Below are 20,110 nucleotides of genomic sequence, written 5' to 3' on the forward strand. Positions count from 1 at the left end.
ATACTATTCCTGTATATTAGAGGGTATTTATTTTAGACTGTTCCTGTGTTTTCTATTTTTGTGGACATAGTATACTTAGAATTTCATAGTTTGTTTTCTTTATTCAGTTCTCCTGCTGAGGGAGGGGGCCTCCACAGAGCAAATGTGCTTCTACTCTTTAGGGGCTCACATTTGACTAAGGGAAGGGGGACAGAATAGATGATTGAAAGACAAGAAATCACCAGTCTGCCTGGGACTGAATCCGTTTTAGGATTGAAAGCCCCGTGTCCCAGACAAACCAGGATGATTTCTAATAGGTCACCCTACTAGAAGCAAGTCTTCCCAAACTAAATGGAGTTAGAGTTCAGAGTTTCATTTCAAGCCATAGATTGGCCTCAGCTCTACCTCTTTGCCTTCTTTTTTTTTTTTTATCTTATTTTTAAATTTACTTTTGGTGGTTGCTCTAGGCAACTTTTCTCAAACTCTGTACCCTTGAAAAGTATTGAGATCATTTCGTCTTTCTTCTGCATTATTCATTCTGCTCTTCAGGGCCTTTAACTCAGCTTCTGTCTCGGCAAATGAATTTTCTAATTTTCCTTGACTCCTCCTTATAGTTTCTAGTTTCTTTTTGCAGTACTAGCATTCCTTGTTGATAGCCTTCCTTAATTTCTTCAGAGATTGGCACAACACTATAAATCAACTATGTGCCAACTTGCTTCAGTCGTGTCCGACTCTTTGCGACCCCATGGACTGTAGCCCACCAGGCTCCTCTGTCCACGGAATTCTCTGGGCAAGAATACTGGAGTGAGTTGCCATGCCCTCCTCCAGAGGATCCTCCCGACCCAGGGATCAAACCCAGGTCTCCCGAATTGCAGGCCAATTCTTTACCCTCTGAGCCATCAGGGTAGCGTCTCTCCTGATCTGTCCTCCAGTAGCTCATTCACCTTGATTCCTGCCCATAACTCTACAAACTGGAGCATCTCTCCTACAGCAGCTCTGCTCACGACAAAGTCTTGAAATTTTCTTTTATCTGAAAATGCTTTCATTTCATCTTCAATCTTGAAGAACATTTTCACTGGCAAAGTAACTTGGAGCTGAGGACTTTTTTTCTTTTGGTGTTCTGAAGATGCTGCAACACTGCTTGCTTCTATGTGGTTTTTGATGAGAAAGCAGTGACATTGAGAATGTTGTTCTCTGTTTGCAGCGTGTCCTTTATCTCTGTCCAGCCTCTTTCAAGATTCCCTTCTTATCTTTGGTTTTTAGCAGTTTGACTCTGATGTGCCTTTTTGTTTACTTTCAATTCCGATTGGAGTTTCTGAAGTTTCTTGAACCTAAAGATATATGCCTTTCACAAAAGCCGGAAAGTTCCAGTCATTATTCCTTTGAATATTTTTGCTGCCTCACTCTCTCTCTCTCCTCTCCTTCTGGGACTCCAAGAATATATATCTTAAAGGGTTTTTTTTAATATCATCCCCCTGAGTTTCTGCTCATTTTGAAAGTTTTTTTCCCTCTCTGTCCTTCAGATCTGTTAATTTCTGTTTATCTATCTTCAAGGTCACTGACTCTTCTACCATCTCCATCCTTCTATTAAGCCAGTGATTTTTTTTTTTAATTTCATATCCTGCCTCTCTGCGGCTTTATATTTTAAGTTTCTGTTTCTCTGCTTGTGTTCCTGTCTTTTTTCTTTCAAAGGAGCATAGCTTGCTATCCAATGGACTGTAGCTTTGCATCTCTGTGTGCTGAAGTCCTTGGGCTCTGACTCCACCATCTGGGTCATCTCAGTGGCTGGTCTGTTGTCTTTCTTTAGAGTGCAGTTTGTGTTTTCCTGTTTTTTCTTATTTGGAGTGGATTATATACTGGACATTAAAAAGTCTGTGGGTTCTGTGATGTTCCTCCAAAAACTATTGATTTTTTTTCAAGTAGGCAGTTAACTTGGTCCACTCAACCTGTAGACTGTCTTGAGATGAGCAATAGCCCAAATTTAAGTCATCTTCTTTTAGTCCTAGCTGGGTTTCCTGGAGCCTGCCCCCAAGCACCCATTGTTGAGGGGAATGATGTAGAAATATCTGAGACACTCAAGTAGCTTACAACCAGATTATGAGCCAAGCATCACACAGCAAGAGAATGAGGCACTTGAGCTTGGAGCTCAGGAAGGTGGGTCAGGCTCAGTGCTATGGCCCCCACCTCTTATCCTCACACAGCCTGTGCCCACATGCAGGTCAAGGTGAGCAAAAGCACCCAGTGGTGCAGAAATTAAGATAAACATGCTTGCTCTCCCTAAGACCTGCTCCCTTTCCCAAGGCTCCCCTACCTCCCCACTCCTAGCCCTGAGGACCCCCCATGCCTAAATCTCTGCTATAATCGATGGGACAGCTACTTCTGCTTCTTCTGCCCAGGTTACAAACTGCAGAGCAACAGCTGCTTCTATCTCCTTGCCAGCTGGAGAGGAGGCCCTAGAGAGGGGAGGTGATCCTGGAAGCAGGACTGGGGAACTGCTGACCCCCAACAGCCCCACACGGGCCTGCCTCACTAGCCCCCCTAGTCCCACATGGGCCTGCAGTCACCAGCTGAGGCTCCTTCTCAGTCCTCAGTCCCTGGTGGCTTTCTCCCCTGACCCCAACACACACTACCGCTGCACTATCCAGGTGGGCCCTGGTCAGGTTCTCCTGTGCAAAGGGTCAGATTCACCAAAATGGGGACTATGTCCAAGCCCTGGGCCTCTCCAGACTCCAGCTGCAGGAGAGGTCACTCCCCTCCACCCTCTTGGTTCCCTGCCCGCTTTCCCACCCAGTCTCCACCCGGCACTTTACCCCTGTCCATTTAGAGTGACCAGCTGTCCTGGTTCATCCAGAATTTCCCCAGTTTTAAAACTGAAAGCCCTACATCCCAAGAAGGCTTTTAGTCCCATGCAAATTGGCGTTCTGCCTGCTTTGGGGTTTTCTTTCAAGCGCCTTGTCCTCCTCTCCTCCAGAATGTCTCCAGGAACGATGGGCTAACCAAGGTACTCCACTAAATCTTGCTCTTAGGAAGGGAGCACAAGCTTAGGAGCAGAGTACAACCCAGCCCACACAGACTGTCCAAGGGAACAGGGAATGACGCTCCAAAGGAAGACTAGAGGAGGATCCCCAGCCCCCACGGGAGCCTCAGCTGGTTTCTTCCCACCAGATGGGTCATGGGTCGGTACTGTTGTTCATGCCTGTGGATGTGTCTCTGGCTTCCCAGGTGCTCCTTGTAACCCTAAGAGTTATATATCAATAGAAGGGCAGGTTTCAGGACTTTCCTGGTGCTCCAGCAGTTAAGACTCTGAGCTTCCAACCCAGGAAGGCCAGGATTCGATTCTTGGTTGGGGAACTAAGATCTTGCATGCTGCAGGGCCAAAAAATAGAATAAAAATAAACCATCTCCAATATTTACCCCTGAGTCAGACAGCAGTAGTATCTACTCTAGAGACTTTTTTAAGGTCATGCTGACGATCACTATATTTCCAGGAACTTTCCACTGTACCTGTTCCTTTAGCCTTCCCCAGACACAGTCCCACAGCCTTGCTTGGGCCAAGCCCTCACATTCCGCTTGGAGGGAAAGGACCATTCTCCCACCTGAAGATGGAAAACACAGTGTGTCCAATATCCATTTAACTTTCTCTTTTCCTTTGAACATGTTAAGCTGTCTTTTTTTCCCCTCTAAATACTCTATAATGAAATGCTGGTACTTGGTTTTAGAAAGCAAGCCCACAAATGCTCATGAAATAAATCTCAGGAAGATGAGAGTATAATCCTTCTTATCCTGGAGTTGCAGAAAATCAGACATGATTCTTCTTCACAGAGTTGATCCTGATAAAGGGGTGAATCAAGAACATTCAGTGAAGATAGGTAATCCTGTTCTCTGTTATACTTCTGTCATCTTTGGGAGTGTAACTTGTATGGAGGAATATTTTTAAGATATTCAGACTTCAGAGATGATTGCAATAGGAACAGTGCAATGGCATCTATAAACTTTAAAAGGCAGCAACTCAGGAATTCTCTGGAAATCCAATGGTTAGGATGCCAGGCTTCCACTGCTTGGGGTACAGGTTCAAGCCTTGGTTGGGGTACTAAGATCCTGTCTGCTGTGTAGCACAGCCCCAAAACAAACAAACGAAAGGCTGCAACTCTGGTCAGCCATTGATAACTTATTCCTCTGAAACCGATATTTAAATTAACTTCTTCAGGAACTTCCCTGGTGGTTCAGAGGTTAAGACTTCACCTTCCAATGCAAGGGGTGCACGTTCAACCCGTGGTCCAGAAGCTAAGGTCCCACATACTTTGCAGCCAAAAAACCAAAACAGAAAACAGAAAAGTGAAAGTGGAAGTCGCTCAGTCATGTCCGATTCTTTGTGACCCCATGGATTATACAGTCCATGGAATTCTCCAGGCCAGAATCCCAGAGTGGGTAGCCTCCTTCTCCAGGGGATCTTCACTACTCAGGGATCAAACCCAGGTCTTACACATTGCAGGCAGATTCTTTACTAGTTGAGTCATAAACAGAAGCAATATTGTAACAAATTCAATAAAGATTTTTAAAATGGTCCCTAAAATAATAGTAAATTAACTAATTAACCTCTTCCGTTTCCAGAAAGCATAAGTACTTGTGAGACTGTGGTTTATTTGTTAGACCAGACGGATACTTTGGGGACTCTCTTCTCCTTTCTAGCATAAAGGTAAAATTCCATTACTCCGCTAGACTTTTTTTTTGCCCCACCCCCTCAAGTTTTTAAGAGCTTTGGAGCCTGCAGGTATTTGAATTAACAGGAAGAATCCCTGCGCGGTGACCTACCAGGAATCAGCTTTATGGCACGCCCTGGGCGTTCAGACAGGGCAGCCCTTTGTCCACAGACACGCCCCCTGCCACCCCCGCCCCCACCTCCCTACAGAAACTTTGGCCTGAAACTGACCCTGCCCTGCGTCAGCCTGAGCCTGCTGGACAAGCAGTGTCAGGGGCCAGTGGGCGGGATTCAAGGACTCCATCAGTGCGGGCACCCCCCCCCCCGCCCCCCGCCGCCCAGACATGTTTGGGGAGGCGGGAGGTAGGGTGGTCATAAAGTTCAATGTGTACAAGAGGCTGGCTGGTTACAGAATGAGCAGGAGGTCAGGGAGGGAGAAGTCTTGCTGGTTAAAGGCGAAAGGCTAACTCAGAAGGAGCCATCCTACCGAGTGTGAGACACGCACACAGTAAAAATTAAACAGTGCGAAAAAGACTAGAGTGAGTGCACCCACCCACCCCTGATGGCCTCTCCGGGCCAGGGCGGTTGTGGAGCTGTTTTTCCTCTGCTTTGGGGTAGGTGAGCTATTCTTGAATCAGACAGAAGGTGGCGCTCAACCCAGAGAACTAGAGAAAAGGGAACTGAGGAGAATTACTCAACTCATTTCCAGTAACTTCTCCCTCCTCCCCCACAGGCCTTCTCAAGCCCCACTTCCTGTTCCCTGGCTCGGGCCAAGTCCTCTCAGGGCTCAGATGTCGAGTTCCAGATGCCTGGTCTCAAAGTTGCGGGAACTGTCTCTGGGGAAGCCTCACTCCACCCGCTGCCCAGGCAACATGTGAGTGTGCCTGGAGGGGCTGGAGAGACTGGGGAGGCTGAGGAGGCTGGAGAGGCTGGAGAGACTGAGGAGGCTGGAGAGGCTGGAGAGGGAGAAGAGGCTGGGGAGGCTGGAGAGGCTGAGGAGGCTGATGAGGGAGAAGAGGCTGGGGAGGCTGGAGAGGGAGAAGAGGCTGGGGAGGCTGAGGAGGCTGGAGAGGCTGGGGAGGCTGAGGAGGCTGGGGAGGCTGGAGAGACTGAGGAGGCTGGGGAGGCTGGAGAGGGAGAAGAGGCTGGGGAGGCTGGAGAGGGAGAAGAGGCTGGGGAGGCTGAGGAGGCTGGGGAGGCTGGAGAGACTGAGGAGGCTGGGGAGGCTGGAGAGGGAGAAGAGGCTGGGGAGGCTAAGGAGGCTGAGGAGGCTGGGGAGGCTGGAGAGGGAGAAGAGGCTGGGGAGGCTGAGGAGGCTGGGGAGGCTGGAGAGACTGGGGAGGCTGGGGAGGCTGGAGAGGGAGAAGAGGCTGGGGAGGCTGAGGAGGCTGAAGAGGCTGAGGAGGCTGGAGAGGCAGAGGAAGCTGGGGAGTCTGGAGAGGCAGAGGAGGCTGGGGAGGCTGGAGAGGCTGAGGAGATTGGAGGCCAGAGAGGCTGAGAGAAGTTTGGGGACATGGGCAAGGCACCCTGGGACAGATGTGCATGCTCACATACACACACACACACACATATAGCCTCCAGCAACCTGCCCTGGGGTGTGCTGGCTAAAGCTCCAGCCAGGACACTATCATATTTAAATGTCTCTCATTTGTAACCTCTAGGCTCACCAGACGCCAGGGTGGGCTGGGGTTCGCTGAAGCAGACAGAAAGCAGCCCCTGCTTGGATGGGCCTCTCCAGGGAGGTAGGCAGTAGTGGAAAATCCACAGTCCAAGTACAGGCTGACCAGGGGCTGAAGGAATTGGGGCAGGAGGAGCCGTAAGAGTGTGGACAGAGGTGCCCAGGCCTCTCAGCTCTTAGCACCGCCTGCCCCCTCATGTCTCCACAGGCCGCAGGCCACAGGCACGCAGCCGCATCTGCCCTGGCCCACTCCCAGGTGGTGGTTCCTCCTCTGGGGCGTCCTCCAGGCTTTCCCCACGCAGGGATCCGTGGTGCTCCTGGCCCAGTGGCTGCCCCAGAAGCTGACGTCCCCTGGGTACCCGGAGCCATACGTCAAAGGCCAGGAGAGCTCCACGGACATCGAGGCTCCAGAGGGCTATGTTGTGAGGCTCCTGTTCCAGGACTTTGACCTGGAGCCATCCCCGGACTGTGAGCGGGACTCTGTCACAGTGAGCTGGGTGGGGTTCTGGAGGGACTCCACATGGGGAGGGCCCCTGCTGGAGGCCCAGGGCAGTGGGAGGGGGCCAGGGCCTGAAACTCGAGGCTTACCCGGGAGGCCGGGTCTCCCAGCTGAGGGCCCATGCTTACCTGTGCACCCTGCCATCTGGGCCCCACCAACAAGAGAGAAGGCCACAGGTCAGGAAGCCTCACCAAGGGACACACAAACACTGCAAATCCCTAGAGTTGAAAGCAAGAACTCACACATCAGTCATTAAAAGTGCATCATCAAGCATGTTGTGTGCCTGCACTGTCGGGCTCAGGAGCCGGATGTTCAGTTCAGTTAAATTGCTCAGTCGCATCGGACTCTGCGATCCCATGGACTGCAGCACGCCAGGCCTCCCTGTCCATCACCAACTCCCTCAGCTTGCTCAAACTCATGTCCATTGAGTCAGTGATCCCTTCCAACCATCTCATCCTCTATTGTCCCCTTCTTCTCCTGCCTTCAACCTTTCCCAGCATTAGCATCTTATCCAATGAGTCAGTTCTTCACATCAGGTGGCCAGAATATTGGAGCTTCATCATCAGTCCTTCCAATGAATATTCAGGTTTGATTTCATTTAGGATTGACTGGTTTGATCTCCTTTCAGTCCAAGGGACTCTCAAGAGTCTTCTCCAACAACACAGTTCAAAAGCATCAATTCTTCGGTGCTCAGCCTTTCTTTATGGTCCGACTGTCACATCCACACATGACTACTGGAAAAAATCATAGCTTTGAGTAGACAGATCTTTGTTGGCAAGATAATGTCTCAGCTTTTTAATATGCTGTCTAGGTTGGTCATAGCTTTTCTTCCAAAGAGCAAGCATATTTTAATTTCATGCCTGTAGTCACCATCTGCAGTGATTTTGGAGCCCCCAAAAATAAAATCTGTCACTGTTTCCATTGTTCCCCCATCTATTTGCCATGAAATGGTGGGACCGGATGCCATGATCTTAGTTTTTTAAATGTTGAGTTTTAAGCCAGATTTTTCACTCTCCTCTTTCACTTTCATCAAGAGCTTCTTCTTTGTTCATTTTCGCTTTCTGCCATAAGGGTGGTGTCATCTGCATATCTGAGGTTATTGATATTTCTCCTGGCAATCTTGATTCCACCTTGTGCTTCATCCAGCCTGGCATTTCACATGATGTACTCTTAGAAGTTAAATAAGTGGGGTGACAATATACAGCCTTGACTTACTCCTTTCCCAGTTTGGAACCAGTCCATTGTTCCATGTCCACTTCTAACTGTTCCTTCTTGACCTCCATACAGGTTTCTCAGGAGGCAGGTAAGGTGGTCTGGTATTCCCATTGCTTTAAGAATGTTCCAGAGTTTGTTGTGATCCACAGAGTCAAAGACTTTGGTATAGTCAATAAAGAAGAAGTAGATGGTTTTCTGGAATTCTTTTACTTTTTCTATGATCCAACAGATGTTGGCTATTTGATATCTGGTTCCTCTGCCTTTTCTAACTCCACCTTGAACATCTGGAAGTTCTCAGTTCACATACTGTTGATGCCTCAGTTCAGTTCAGTCACTCAGTCATGTCCGACTCTTTGTGACCCCATGAATCGCAGCACACCAGGCCTCCCTGTCCATCACCAACTCCCGGAGTTCACTCAAACTCATGTCCATCAAGTTGGTGATGCCATCCAGCCATCTCATCCTCTGTAATCCCCTTCTCCCCCTGCCCCCAATCCCTCCCAGCATCAGGGTCTTTTCCAATGAGTCAACTCTTCGCATGAGGTGGCCAAAGTATTGGAGTTTCAGCTTTAGCATCATTCCTTCCAAAGAAATCCCAGGACTGATCTCCTTCAGAATGGACTGGTTGGATCTCCTTGCAGTCCCAGGGACTCTCAAGAGTCTTCTCCAACACCACAGTTCAAAAGCATCAATTCTTCGGCACTCAGCTTTCTTCACAATCCAACTCTCACATCCATACGTGACTACTGGAAAAACCATAGCCTTGACTAGATGGACCTTTGTTGGCAAGGTAATATCTCTGCTTTTCAATATGCTATCTAGGTTGGTCATAACTTTCCTTCCAAGAAGTAAGCGTCTTTTAATTTCATGGCTGCAATCACCATCTGCAGTGATTTTGGAGCCCAAAAAGATAAAGTCTGACACTGTTTCCACATCTGTTTGCCATGAAGTGATGGGACCAGATACCATGATCTTATCTGGTATCTGGTTTTCTGAATGTTTAGCTTTAACATTTAAAAAGAGCCAACTTTTTCACTCTCCTCTTTCACTTTCATCAAGAGGCTTTTTAGTCCCTGCCATGAAGTAGTGGGACCAGACGCCATGATCTAATTTTTTTAAATGTTGAGTTTTAAGCCAGAGTTTTCACTCTCTTCTTTCACTTTCATCAAGAGGTTCTTCTTTGTTCATTTTCGCTTTCTGCCATAAGGGTGCTGTCATCTGCATATCTGAGGTTAGTGATATTTCTCCCAGCAATCTTGATTCCAGCTTATGCTTCTTCCAGTCCAGTGTTTCTCATGATGCACTCTGCATAGAAGTTAAATAAGCAGGGTGATAATATACAGCCTTGACGTACTCCTTTTCCTATTTGGAACCAGTCTGTTGTTCCATGTCCAGTTCTATTGCTTCTTGACCTGCATATACGTTTCTCAAGAGGCAGGTGAGGTGGTCTGGTATTCCCATCTCTTGAAGAATTTTCCACGGTTTATTGTGATCCACACAGTCAAAGGCTTTGGCATAATCAATAAAGCAGAAATAGATGTTTTTCTGGAACTCTCTTGCTTTTTCAATGATCCAGCAGATTCTGGTTCTTCTGCCTTTTCTAAAACCAGCTTGAACATTTGGAAGTTCACGGTTCACATACTGCTGAAGCCTGGCTTGGATTATTTTACTAGTGTGTGAGATGAGTGCAATTGTGCGGTAGTTTGAGCATTCTTTGGCATTGCCTTTCTTTGGGATTGGAATGAAAACTGACCTTTTCCAGTCCTGTGGCCACTGCTGAGTTTTCCAAATTTGCTAGCATATTGAGTGCAGCACTTCCACAGCATCATCTTTCAGAATTTGAAATAGCTCAACTGGAATTCCATCACTTCCACTAGCTTTGTTCATAGTGATGCTTCCTAAGGCCCACTTGACTTCACATTCCAGGATGTCTTGCTGTAGGTGAGCAATCACACCATCATGGTTATCTGGGTCATGAAGATCTTTTTTGTATATTTCTTCTGTGCATTCTTTCCACCTCATCTTAATATCTTCTGCTTCAGTTAGGTCCATACCATTTCTGTCCTTGATTGTGCCCATCTTTTTATGAAATATTCCCTTGGTATCTCTAATTTTCTTGAAGAGATCTCTAGTCTTTCCCATTCTATTGTTTTCCTCTATTTCTTTGCATTCTTCACTTAGGAAGGCTGTCTTATCTGTCCTTGCTATTCTTTGAAATTCTGCACTCAGATGGGTATATCTTTCCTTTTCTCTTTTGCCTTTCGCTTCTCTTCTTTTCTCAGCTATTTGTAAGGCCTCCTCAGACAACCATTTTGCCTTTTTGCGTTTCTTTTTCTTGGGAATGATTTTGATCACAGCCTCTGGTACAATGTTATGAACTTCCATCCATAACATTGTACAATCCAGTTATTAAGTTTCCATTTCAATTCTTGAAATAAGGTGGGCTGTATGATGTAACTATGGCAGGCTAAAGAAATCGGCTAGATATCTGATCATAGATTGAAGAAACTTGGGAATCAGAAATGGAACAGGAACTGAGTTAAGGAAGTTTCCAGGAGGTGATACAGCTTCCAAACCCCAACAGTGTGCAGAACCTTCAAAGTGGGGCTGGGGTCCACACTCTGACATGACCCTATGACCATGGGTGGTCAGGTTTACCCCACACATGCCTACCCCCTCCCCTTGCAGCTCACAGCCAGTGGGATGGATCTTGGCCAGTTCTGCGGGCAACAGGGCTCCCTGCTGGGCAGGCCCCCTGGTCAGAGGGAGTTTGTGTCCTCAGGGAACAGTTTGCGGCTGACCTTCAGTGCACCAGCCTCTGAAGACAAGACCCCAGGCCTCCACAAGGGCTTCCTGGCTCTCTACCAAGCCGTGGGTGAGGGTGCCCCCCAGGGTGCAGGGAGGGAAGTCCCTGCCCACAGCCCTGGCCCCAGTATCTTTTTTTTTTTTTTTTTTTGGCTGTGCTGGGTCTTCACTGATGCATGCCAGCTTTCTGTAGTTGCAGCGAGGGGGGCTACTCTCCAGTTGCGGTGCTTGGGCTTCTTGCTGCGGTGGCTTCTCTTATTGTGGAAGGAACATGGGCTCAATAGTTGTGGTGCATGGACTTAGTTGCTCCGTGGTATGTGGGATCTTCCTCAACCAGGGATCCAACTCATGTTGCCTGCATTGTAAGGCAGATTCTTAACCACTGGAGCACTAGGGAAGCCCTCCCTGGTATCTTGAAGTTACCAGTGGAAGCTGAGACTGGGGGTTTGGGACACTGGGGCTTAGCCCCTTGCTGCCCAGCCTGCCCTCTGGTGAGTAGCCTGGTACCTGGGGCACCAGCTCAGCTCCATTTTTTCCCTGCAGATTGACAGGCCCAGTGCTGGCAGATCATCTCATATTTTAACAGAAGCTGAAAATTCAGATTTTTAAGTGAAATTCTAGATTTACAAATGGTAACCTCAGGCTTTTTGAAACATAAGACATGCCCGTGAGTAAAATTTTCAATAAAAATAATCTTCCTCTGATCTCTGGCCCTTAGTCCCTGGCTCCCTTGCCCAAAAATGACCCTGTTCTGTTCCCTGGGTATTCTTCCAAAGGCATTCTAGGCTCCTCGAATACAAGTACTGTGGTGTGTGTGTGTTGCATACTAGTCACGATGTTTTAAATTTGCCCTTTTTCATTCAATTAAACATATATATATATACATATATGCCATACCTTGTAGCTTGCGGGATCTTAGCTCCCTGACCAGAGATCAAACTCAGGCCCTGGCAGTGAAAGTGCTGAGTCCGAACCACTGCACCACCAGGATTTAGGCAATTAGCATTGCCTGGTTCTCTATAAAGACCATACAATATTCCTTTATTGATGCATCATAGTATATTTAATCAGTCTTTCACTGATAGATAGTTAGATCCTACGAAGAGTACTGCTCTGAATATCTTCTTATATACATTATTGAGCACATGCTTGAGGATAAATTCCTAGAAATAAAAAATTGAAAAATGTGTGCAATTTTAATTTTGATATTGCTAAATTTCCTTACAAAAGTTTTACTAATTTACACTCCCACTAACCACATATGAAAAATGTCTGTTTCCCCTTCCCTAATTTCACAGTTATTTTCAAACTTTTTAGCATTAACAATCTGATTGGTGAAAAACAATTCAAATAATTCAAATGTTTAAAAAAAGAAAAGACTGTGCTGGGAATTCCCTGTGATCCAGTGGTTAGGACTTGATGCCTTCACTGTTGAGGATCTGGGTTTAATCCCGGGTCGGGGAACTAAGATCCTCCAAGCTGTGATGCAATGCCAAATAAATAAAAAAATAAAAATTTCCAAAAGACTGTGCAGGTCAAACTAAATATGGCCACAGACCAGATTCAATCCCTGGGTTGCCAGTTTGCAATTCTGTTCTCCGTACTAATGACTGCTGTTTTCCTATAGCTGTGAATTATACTCAGCCCATCAACCAGGCCACTGGGGGCCCCAAGGCCATCCCCACACCTGGAGACAACCCCACTGAGATCCAGAGCTGCTGCCAGGAGCCCTATTACGAGGCCAAGCCCTCAGGTGAGTCCCCATCTGCAGAGGATTCAGCTCCTGCCTGTCTTACTCCCCTCCCACCCCTGAGAGACCTGAGGCCTCTTTCAGCCCCTACCTCCCAGCTCTGAGCCTATTCTCTGCCTCCCTCGTTTCACTCCTCAGGGACACTCACTTGCACTGCCCAGGTGCCCTGGAAGCAGACCCAGAAAAGGGAGGAGGCTCCCCGCTGTGTGCCTGGTGAGTGGGCACCTGTGGTGCCATGAAGACAGCCGCTTCCCAGAAGGGCCTCAGCTGCGTTTGGGCCTGTGGGTGCCAGACGGCCTTAGAATAGAAAGGGGGAAGGAAAAGCAGAAAGTGAGGAAGGAAAGGGAAACCAAGAAGGCCCAGAAAAGGAGAAGCAAGGAGCTCACCCCTTAATCTTGAGGGTCAAAGGATAACCCGGAAAGGAAAAGCCATAAATAAGCTAATCAGATGGAAAATGAAAGAGGAAGAGAAACAGATGAGCTGAAATAAGAGAAAACCCTCTATTGGGTTTTCATAAAGCAGATATGGTCTGCTTTAAGGATACACGACAGGCTCTCTTCCCCCAAATATCTCCCTACCTTGATGCTATAGTGCCTGAAAGCCTAGCATAGTTTTAAAGCATTTTTTGTGTGTGTAATGTAAAGTTCATATAAAAATCACTGAAGTGCACAATTCAGTCATTTTTAGCATGTTCATGATTTGTGCAACCGTTACCACTTATTCTAGAACATTTCCATCATCCCCCAAAGAGACTCCAACTCTACCTTCTCCCAGTCCTCTGGCAACCACTAACCACTTTCTATCTCTGTGGACTTGCCTGTTCCAGACATGGCATCTCAAGGGAATCCTATAATGGCTTTTGTGCCTGGCTTCTCGCAGTTAGTGTGATGCTTTCCAGGTTCACCCGCGCTGCAGCGCGTGTCAGGATCCCGTTCCTCCTCATGGCTGAATAGAATTCCACTGTGCAGACAAAGCACTTTGTTTATCCATTCAGCGGTGGGTTGACATTTGGGTCATTTACACTTTTCTGCCTTTTATGGGTATTGCCACAGCGAGAACACCTTTAGTTCTCTTGGGTATAGACCTAGGAGTGGCATTGCTGGCTCACACACTAACTCTGTGCTTGCCTTTTTGAGGAATGGCCGCACAGTTTTCCACAGCGGTTGAACCACTTTACATTCCTACCAGCAACAGAGGGCGGTTCAGATCTAGCATTGTTGGCTGGTCGTCTATTTGGTTTTGTTTTTAAGTTTTTGACTCATTCAGCTTGTGGGATCTTAGTTCAATGACCAGGGACCGAATGGAATTGCCATGGCAGTGAAAGCACAGAAGCCTAACCAGTGGACCACCAGGGAATTCCCTCAGATCCACCATTTTTGAAACTCAGTCAAACATTGCCTTTCTAACCCAATCTTAGTACTTTTGTCAGGTTTTACTCCAGAGCCACAGAAAGCTCTAGGGGCAGCCTGACCTCGTGCTCTGGGAGGGGGAGATGTCAAAAATACAGAAATGACACACAAATAGACAGGAGACACCATAGACAAATGCTCCTTGCTGCACGATATTGTTCAAAGAAGGTGGCAGGAAGTCTAAAACAGTGGCTTAGGAAAAAAGGGGTGCAACTGGTTAAGAATCTGCACTTCCACTACACAGAGCACGGGTTCGATCCCTGGTCAGGGAACTAAGATCCTACATGCCTGCATGGTGAAGCCAAATAAGTAAATAAATAAAGGTGAAAATTAAAAAGCAGCTGTAAAAATGCCTGAGGAGGAAGAGGAGGTTGCAGAAGCAGGTTTTCAATAAGCGTCTCTTGATACAGCGCTGACTTTACCCCTCCTCTCTCTCAGTCTGTGGACGGCCGGTGGTCCCCATTTCCCAGACCCAGGAGTCCCTTGGCGCCTCCAGAGCTGAGCTGGGCAGCTTCCCCTGGCAGGCCCTCACCAGCATCTATGGCAGGGGCGGCGGGGCCCTGCTGGGCGACCGCTGGGTTCTCACCGCAGCCCACACCATCTACCCCAAGGACAGCATTTTGCTCCGGAGGAACCGGAGCGCCCAGGTGTTCCTGGGCCACACGGACACAGACCAGATGCTGGAGCTGGGCCGCCACCCCGTGCGCCGCGTGGTCGTGCACCCAGACTACCATCAGGAGGAGCCCCATGACTTCCACGGAGACATCGCGCTCCTGGAGCTGGAGCGCAGCGTCCCCCTAGGCCCCCACCTCCTCCCAGTCTGCCTGCCGGACCGCGAGGCCCTGTACCGGCCCGGCCGGTGGGGCTACGTCAGCGGCTTCGGCGTGGAGATGGACTGGCTGAGCACCAAGCTCAAGTACTCGCGGCTGCCCGTGGCCCCGAGGGCAGCCTGCGAGGCCTGGCTCCGGGAGAGGCAGAGGCCCGAGGCATTCACCGATGGCATGTTCTGCGCCGGGGACCAGACGCGGCCGCAGAGTGTCTGCCAAGGGGACAGCGGCGGCGCCTTCGTGGTGTGGGACGATCGCACCCGGCGCTGGGTGGCCACGGGCATCGTGTCCTGGGGCATCGGGTGTGGCGAGGGGTACGGCTTCTACACCAAAGTGCTCGACTATGTGGACTGGATCCGGGGAGTGATGGGTGAGAAGGACTGACCCCGAGGGGCTGGGCTGGGCGCCCACTGTAGAGCCCAGGGAGAGGGCTGGGTTCAGGACTGAGCCCTGGGCGTGGGCGGGTGGAGGCAGGGAGACCTAATTAGGCCACAGAGCCAGAGAAATCCTTGCCTCCCACAGCCCCTCCTCCTCACCCTCCATCTTCCTAGGGGGCTTGTGCCACACCCGGGAAGCCCCATTAATCTCTGCTCTGAATTCCATCTCCTGCGGATGCAGCTTCTTCTGTACTCTCTTAGGAGACAGTCACCTTCTCATCCCCCTGTTCAAGTGCTGTGAAGGAGTAGTCTCAATTCATTTCATTTCTGGAACATTCCGAAGCCCCTGTAGTCCACCTTCAAATACTCAAACTCTTGGCTTCACCAAGCACAACCCATGGCTGCATTTGGAGTCATAGCTCTTTTTGTTGTTTTAAATCAAGAAAAAAAAAAAACAACCAGGCGCTTCCCATGTTACTTCATTGACTCCTCACACCAACTTTGCAAAGGTTGAGTTGTTATCCGCTGCTTTACCACAAAGGAAACTGAAGCTCAGGGAGATAAGGGACTTTTGCAAACCCCACAGCTGATACAGGACAGTGAAGACGTGCTTTTCAGCACACCTCAACACCTCTAGGGGTCCTAAAAACCTACTGTATCGCCCACTCCCCAGTCTCCACATCCTTTCAGGCACTCCCTTGGTGAAGATCACAACAGGTGCTCACACCTTCCTGCTGGCCCCGCTACTGCAGAGTCCTTGGTGAGCCCAGCCCTGGGTGGACATTCCTGTAGGCGTTCCCAGCGCTGCTGGACTGCCCGGGCCCTGTCCCCACCATCAAGCACTGCTCCACCTGAAAAGACCAACTCTTTAATTTTAATAAGGACTTGAGCTGATGTTTTTTTTTTTTTTCATCTTAAAGAGATGGGAATACCAGACCACCTGACCTGCCTCCTGAGAAAACTGTATGCAGGTCAGGAAGCAACAGTTAGAACTGGACATGGAACAACAGACTGGTTCCAAATAGGAAAAGGAGTACGTCAAGGCTGTGTATTGTCACCCTGCTTATTTAACTTATACGCAGAGTACATCATGAGAAACACTGGGCTGGAAGAAGCACAAGCTGGAATCAAGATTGCCGGGAGAAATATCACTAACCTCAGATATGCAGATGATACCATCCTTATGGCAGAAAGCGAAGAAGAACTAAAGAGCTTCTTGATGAAAGTGAAAGAGGAGAGTGGAAAAAGTTGGCTTAAAGCTCAACATTCAGAAAACAAGACCATGGCATCTGGTCCCATCACTTCATGGCAAATAGATGGGGAAACAATGGAAACAGTGAGAGACTTTATTTTTGGGGGCTTCAAAATCACTGCAGATGGTGACTGCAGCCATGAAATTGAAAGATGCTTGCTACTTGGAATAAAAGTTATGACCAACCTAGACGGAGTATTAAAAAGCAGAGACATTACTTTGCCAACAAAGGTCCATAGTCAAAGCTATTGGTTTTCCCAGTGGTCCTGTGTGGATGTGAGGGTTGGGCTATAAAGAAAGCTGAGCACCAAAGAATTGATGCTTTTGAACTGTGGTGTTGGAGAAGACTCTTGAGAGTCCCTTGGACTGCAAGGAGATCCAACCAGTCCATCCTAAAGGGAATCAATTCTGAATATTCATTGGAAGGACTGATGCTGAAACTCCAATACTTTGACCACCTGATGTGAAGAACTGACTCATTGGAAAATACCCTGATGCTGGGAAAGATTGAAGGTGGGAAGAGAAGGGGACGACAGAGGATGAGATGGTTGGATGGCATCACTGACTCAATGGACATGAGTTTGACTAAACTCCAGGAGTTGGTGATGGACAACGAGGCCTGGCATGCTGCAGTCCATAGGGTCGCAAAGAGTCGGACACGAGTGAGCGACTGAACTGAACTGAACTGAGCTGATGCACAGTAAAAGAAGCAAATAAAATGCAGTTTTTCACATGGAAATAGAAAATGAATACTGTAAAACAGAAGAGAGCAAATTTGCTAGCCTTCAAGGTCAAGTTAGCTATATGGTTAAAGGTTGAATTTATCTTTGAAAAATAGCAGAATTCAGAGTTATACATACATGTGGTTAGTTCCATTTTTAAATCTATAGATAGTATAAAATATTCAAAATATTAAACTGAGTTACTTTTAGTGATTGTGGCAGTTTTGTTTCCCTTATTCTCCACTATTTGCTAAATTTTATTTAATGAGTACATGTTACTTTTATTTATCTTAGTTGTTTTTATTATTGAAAACATGATATGAGTTTTTCCCCTACCAAAACAATGTTAAAATATGTAGGAATATATCTTTTGCCTTGGTAGGGAGAAACTCATACCACATTTTCAATAATAAAAACAAGATAAATAAAAGTGACATGTACTCATTAAATAAAATTTAGCAAATAGTGGAGTCTGTACTTCTATATCTATATCTAGACAGATATGTCTAGAGGTAGATATAAGTACAGTTATATAGATATAAATATACCCACAGAAGGATAACATCTATTAACTTAAGAGAGAAACTTTTTTCTCCCCAGAATCAAATCTTAAAAGGCATGATCAATATAACAATGTCTTCAGTACTGGTTTCAAAACAAGTGCCTGAGCAATCTTCATTCTTTCTGCCCAGGGTGTAAGTCAAGGGTATAACACAGTATATGAAGGAAGTGAATGTTAGTTGTTCAGTCCTGTCTGACTCTTTGCTACACTATGAACTGCAGCCTGCCAGGCTCCTCTGTCCATGGAATTCTCCAGGCAAGGATATTGGATTGGGTTGCCATTTCCTTCTCCAGGGGATCTTCTCAACCCTGGAATAGAACCCTGGTCTCCTGCACTGTGGGCAGATTCTTTACCATTTGATCCACCAGGGAAGCCCAACACTACATATAAGTCAAGGTTGCTGTGTGTGGTTGGGCAGAGAGGGGGTCAGGCTGGGGCTGAGCTAATGAGGTCCAGTCATGGTACATGCTACCAGGACAGAACTCGGATCCCCTAAGCCAGATGGGAGCGCTCCTGCCAAGACTTACCTTCTTGGACCACCTCTTCTACCTGTACGTCTTCCATCCTACCATCATGGTAAACACACAACACACACACACACACAAACATACACACACTGCTATCCAGATACTAACGTGAAATTTACTAGACCAGATACACCTTCTTTATTTTTTAAGATCTTTTTTTATTTAGACCATTTTTAAAGTCTATTGAATTGGTTACAATATTGGTTCTGTTTATATTTTGATTCTTTTTGACCACAAGGCATGTGAGATCCTAGTTCCCCAACCAGGGATCAAACCTTCGTCCCCTGCATTGAAAGGTGAAGTCTTAACCACTGGACCCCCAGGGAAGTCCCTAGGTGCCCCTTCTTTCTTGCCCCCTGATCTGGCCCTCACCCTCTTCCCTATCTTGTGTCCTTCCTCAGCTGACAAGGGCACAGATCATGTCGTGGGTCATGTCATGGATCAGCCCTGCCAGCAGATTCACTCCTTGGCGCTGATATACAAGCCTGCTAGTGAAACCCTCCAACCTGGATCCACCTGGCCTCTTCAGTGCTCCTGCTCTCAGACTACATTCAGTGACGACCTGCTCACTGCCTCACAGGGAGCTGCCCCGGGGCCTGGGAAAGCGCCTGGCACATTAAATAGGTAGCTTCCAAATGGATAAGTGAGTGGGCAGGTAGAGAGGTGGAGGGACTCATCTAATAGGGGAAACAAGCAGGGTAGACGACAGAGGCCTGAGCACTTAGAGGCTGTTCTGGATCTGAGCCTCCTGGGGGAACACATTGTCGTGGGGTCTCTGAGCCCTGGAGAGAAGGCTTCCCTAAAGAGCAGATGTTTAATACAGAACACAGTGGCCTTCTGAAGGATGAGAGATACAAAAGCCCTTTCTCCTTCTGGGGGCCTGACTTCTGCTGGGAAAATACCAAGTCACTGGTGGTCCACAGCCACCCTGTTTGCCCAGCCCCAGTTGCCATAACCCTCAGGGGCTCACACTCTGGACCAGATGCTGAGGATAAGAAGATGCCTCCATCCTGTCCTCAACTGCCCTTGTTCCTCTAAGGGACAAGTTCATTGGCAGGCCTGAGTCCATTGAGGGGGGAGGAAGGGTTGTTTGATTTTGTTTTGTTTTGTTCCTGCACTGCGTGTGGGATCTTAGTTCTCCAACCAGGGATCTGCATGACCCTGCTCTCCCTGGTCACAGAGTGGATGAAGACCTTGTCACGAGAGTTAGGGATCCAACAACAGGCCTTAAGAAATGTGAGCCTGATGGGGACCAAGGAGGGAGTGAGACACCAGAGGGAAGAATCCTGGGCACGGGAGGACCATTGTGCCCATAATTACTCAGGGAGGTGGGAGCACGCTGCCCCTCCCCATATGCCATATCCCTCCAGTGTGCACACGCAGGAACACACTCAAACACATGCCCATCCCTCCTCCTCAGGAGAAAGGAGACTCAGACTCAGGAGGTGAGGCCACACTGCCTTCCTCCTCCAGCTCATAGGGAGCAGCGAGGTGGGGAGTCCCTCAGCCTGGAGGGTCAGCCTCCATGCCTGAGGCCCTCTTCCATAGGTGGTCTCTCCCAGAGGCCTTGCTGAATATGTGGGAGCCATTTCAGAGACCATGACTGGAAACCCTCACCCTCAGTTAACTGGTCCCAAGCCACGCGATTCCTGGAAGGGGAGCAGAGTGATGCAACAGGGCAGGGAGGAGGCTGGGGAGAGAGGTGGGGGAGCGTGATGACCTCTGGACTGGACACTGCCCCGGGGAGGAGCACCCAATGCAGCAGCTGCAGAGACCAGCCTCCCCGCTGCACCCTCCCCACCCACCCTA

General features: G+C 48.2%; 1 protein-coding gene across 8 annotated transcripts; it reads left to right on the forward strand.

Moving 5' to 3' along the window:
* The first annotated feature begins 5,358 nt into the window (after window positions 1-5,358).
* C1RL (complement C1r subcomponent like) lies at window positions 5,359-19,572 on the forward strand. 8 transcript variants are annotated; one of them, XM_086402141.1, is made up of 6 exons: window positions 5,359-5,552; window positions 6,565-6,844; window positions 10,759-10,945; window positions 12,503-12,628; window positions 12,764-12,838; window positions 18,703-19,063. In XM_086402141.1, the coding sequence occupies exons 1-6, from the start codon at window positions 5,470-5,472 to the stop codon at window positions 18,927-18,929; spliced, it is 978 nt and encodes a 325-aa protein (XP_086258267.1). In that variant the 5' UTR covers window positions 5,359-5,469; the 3' UTR covers window positions 18,930-19,063. The 8 variants fall into 8 exon arrangements, with proteins under 8 accessions (XP_086258267.1, XP_086258260.1, XP_086258262.1 ...); XM_086402134.1 differs by lacking the exon at window positions 18,703-19,063 and adding an exon at window positions 14,473-17,421; XM_086402142.1 differs by having other exon boundaries at window positions 5,394-5,552; window positions 6,565-6,824; window positions 10,853-10,945; window positions 18,703-19,572.
* The last annotated feature ends 538 nt before the right edge of the window (window positions 19,573-20,110 follow it).

This window comes from Bos grunniens, chromosome 5, assembly GCF_055505025.1.
Source record: "Bos grunniens cultivar Pamir isolate PY7600 chromosome 5, Bosgru_T2T1.0, whole genome shotgun sequence".
Taxonomy (NCBI): domain Eukaryota; kingdom Metazoa; phylum Chordata; class Mammalia; order Artiodactyla; family Bovidae; genus Bos; species Bos grunniens.

Excerpts from the sequence above, each read along its gene's own strand:
- C1RL (XM_086402134.1), top strand. The coding sequence starts at position 5,470 with ATGTCGAGTTCCAGATGCCTGGTCTCAAAGTTGCGGGAACTGTCTCTG. Across the intron at positions 6,845-10,758 it reads GTGAGCGGGACTCTGTCACA|CTCACAGCCAGTGGGATGGA; the intron begins GTGAGCTGGGTG and ends CTCCCCTTGCAG. Across the intron at positions 12,629-12,763 it reads TTACGAGGCCAAGCCCTCAG|GGACACTCACTTGCACTGCC; the intron begins GTGAGTCCCCAT and ends TTCACTCCTCAG.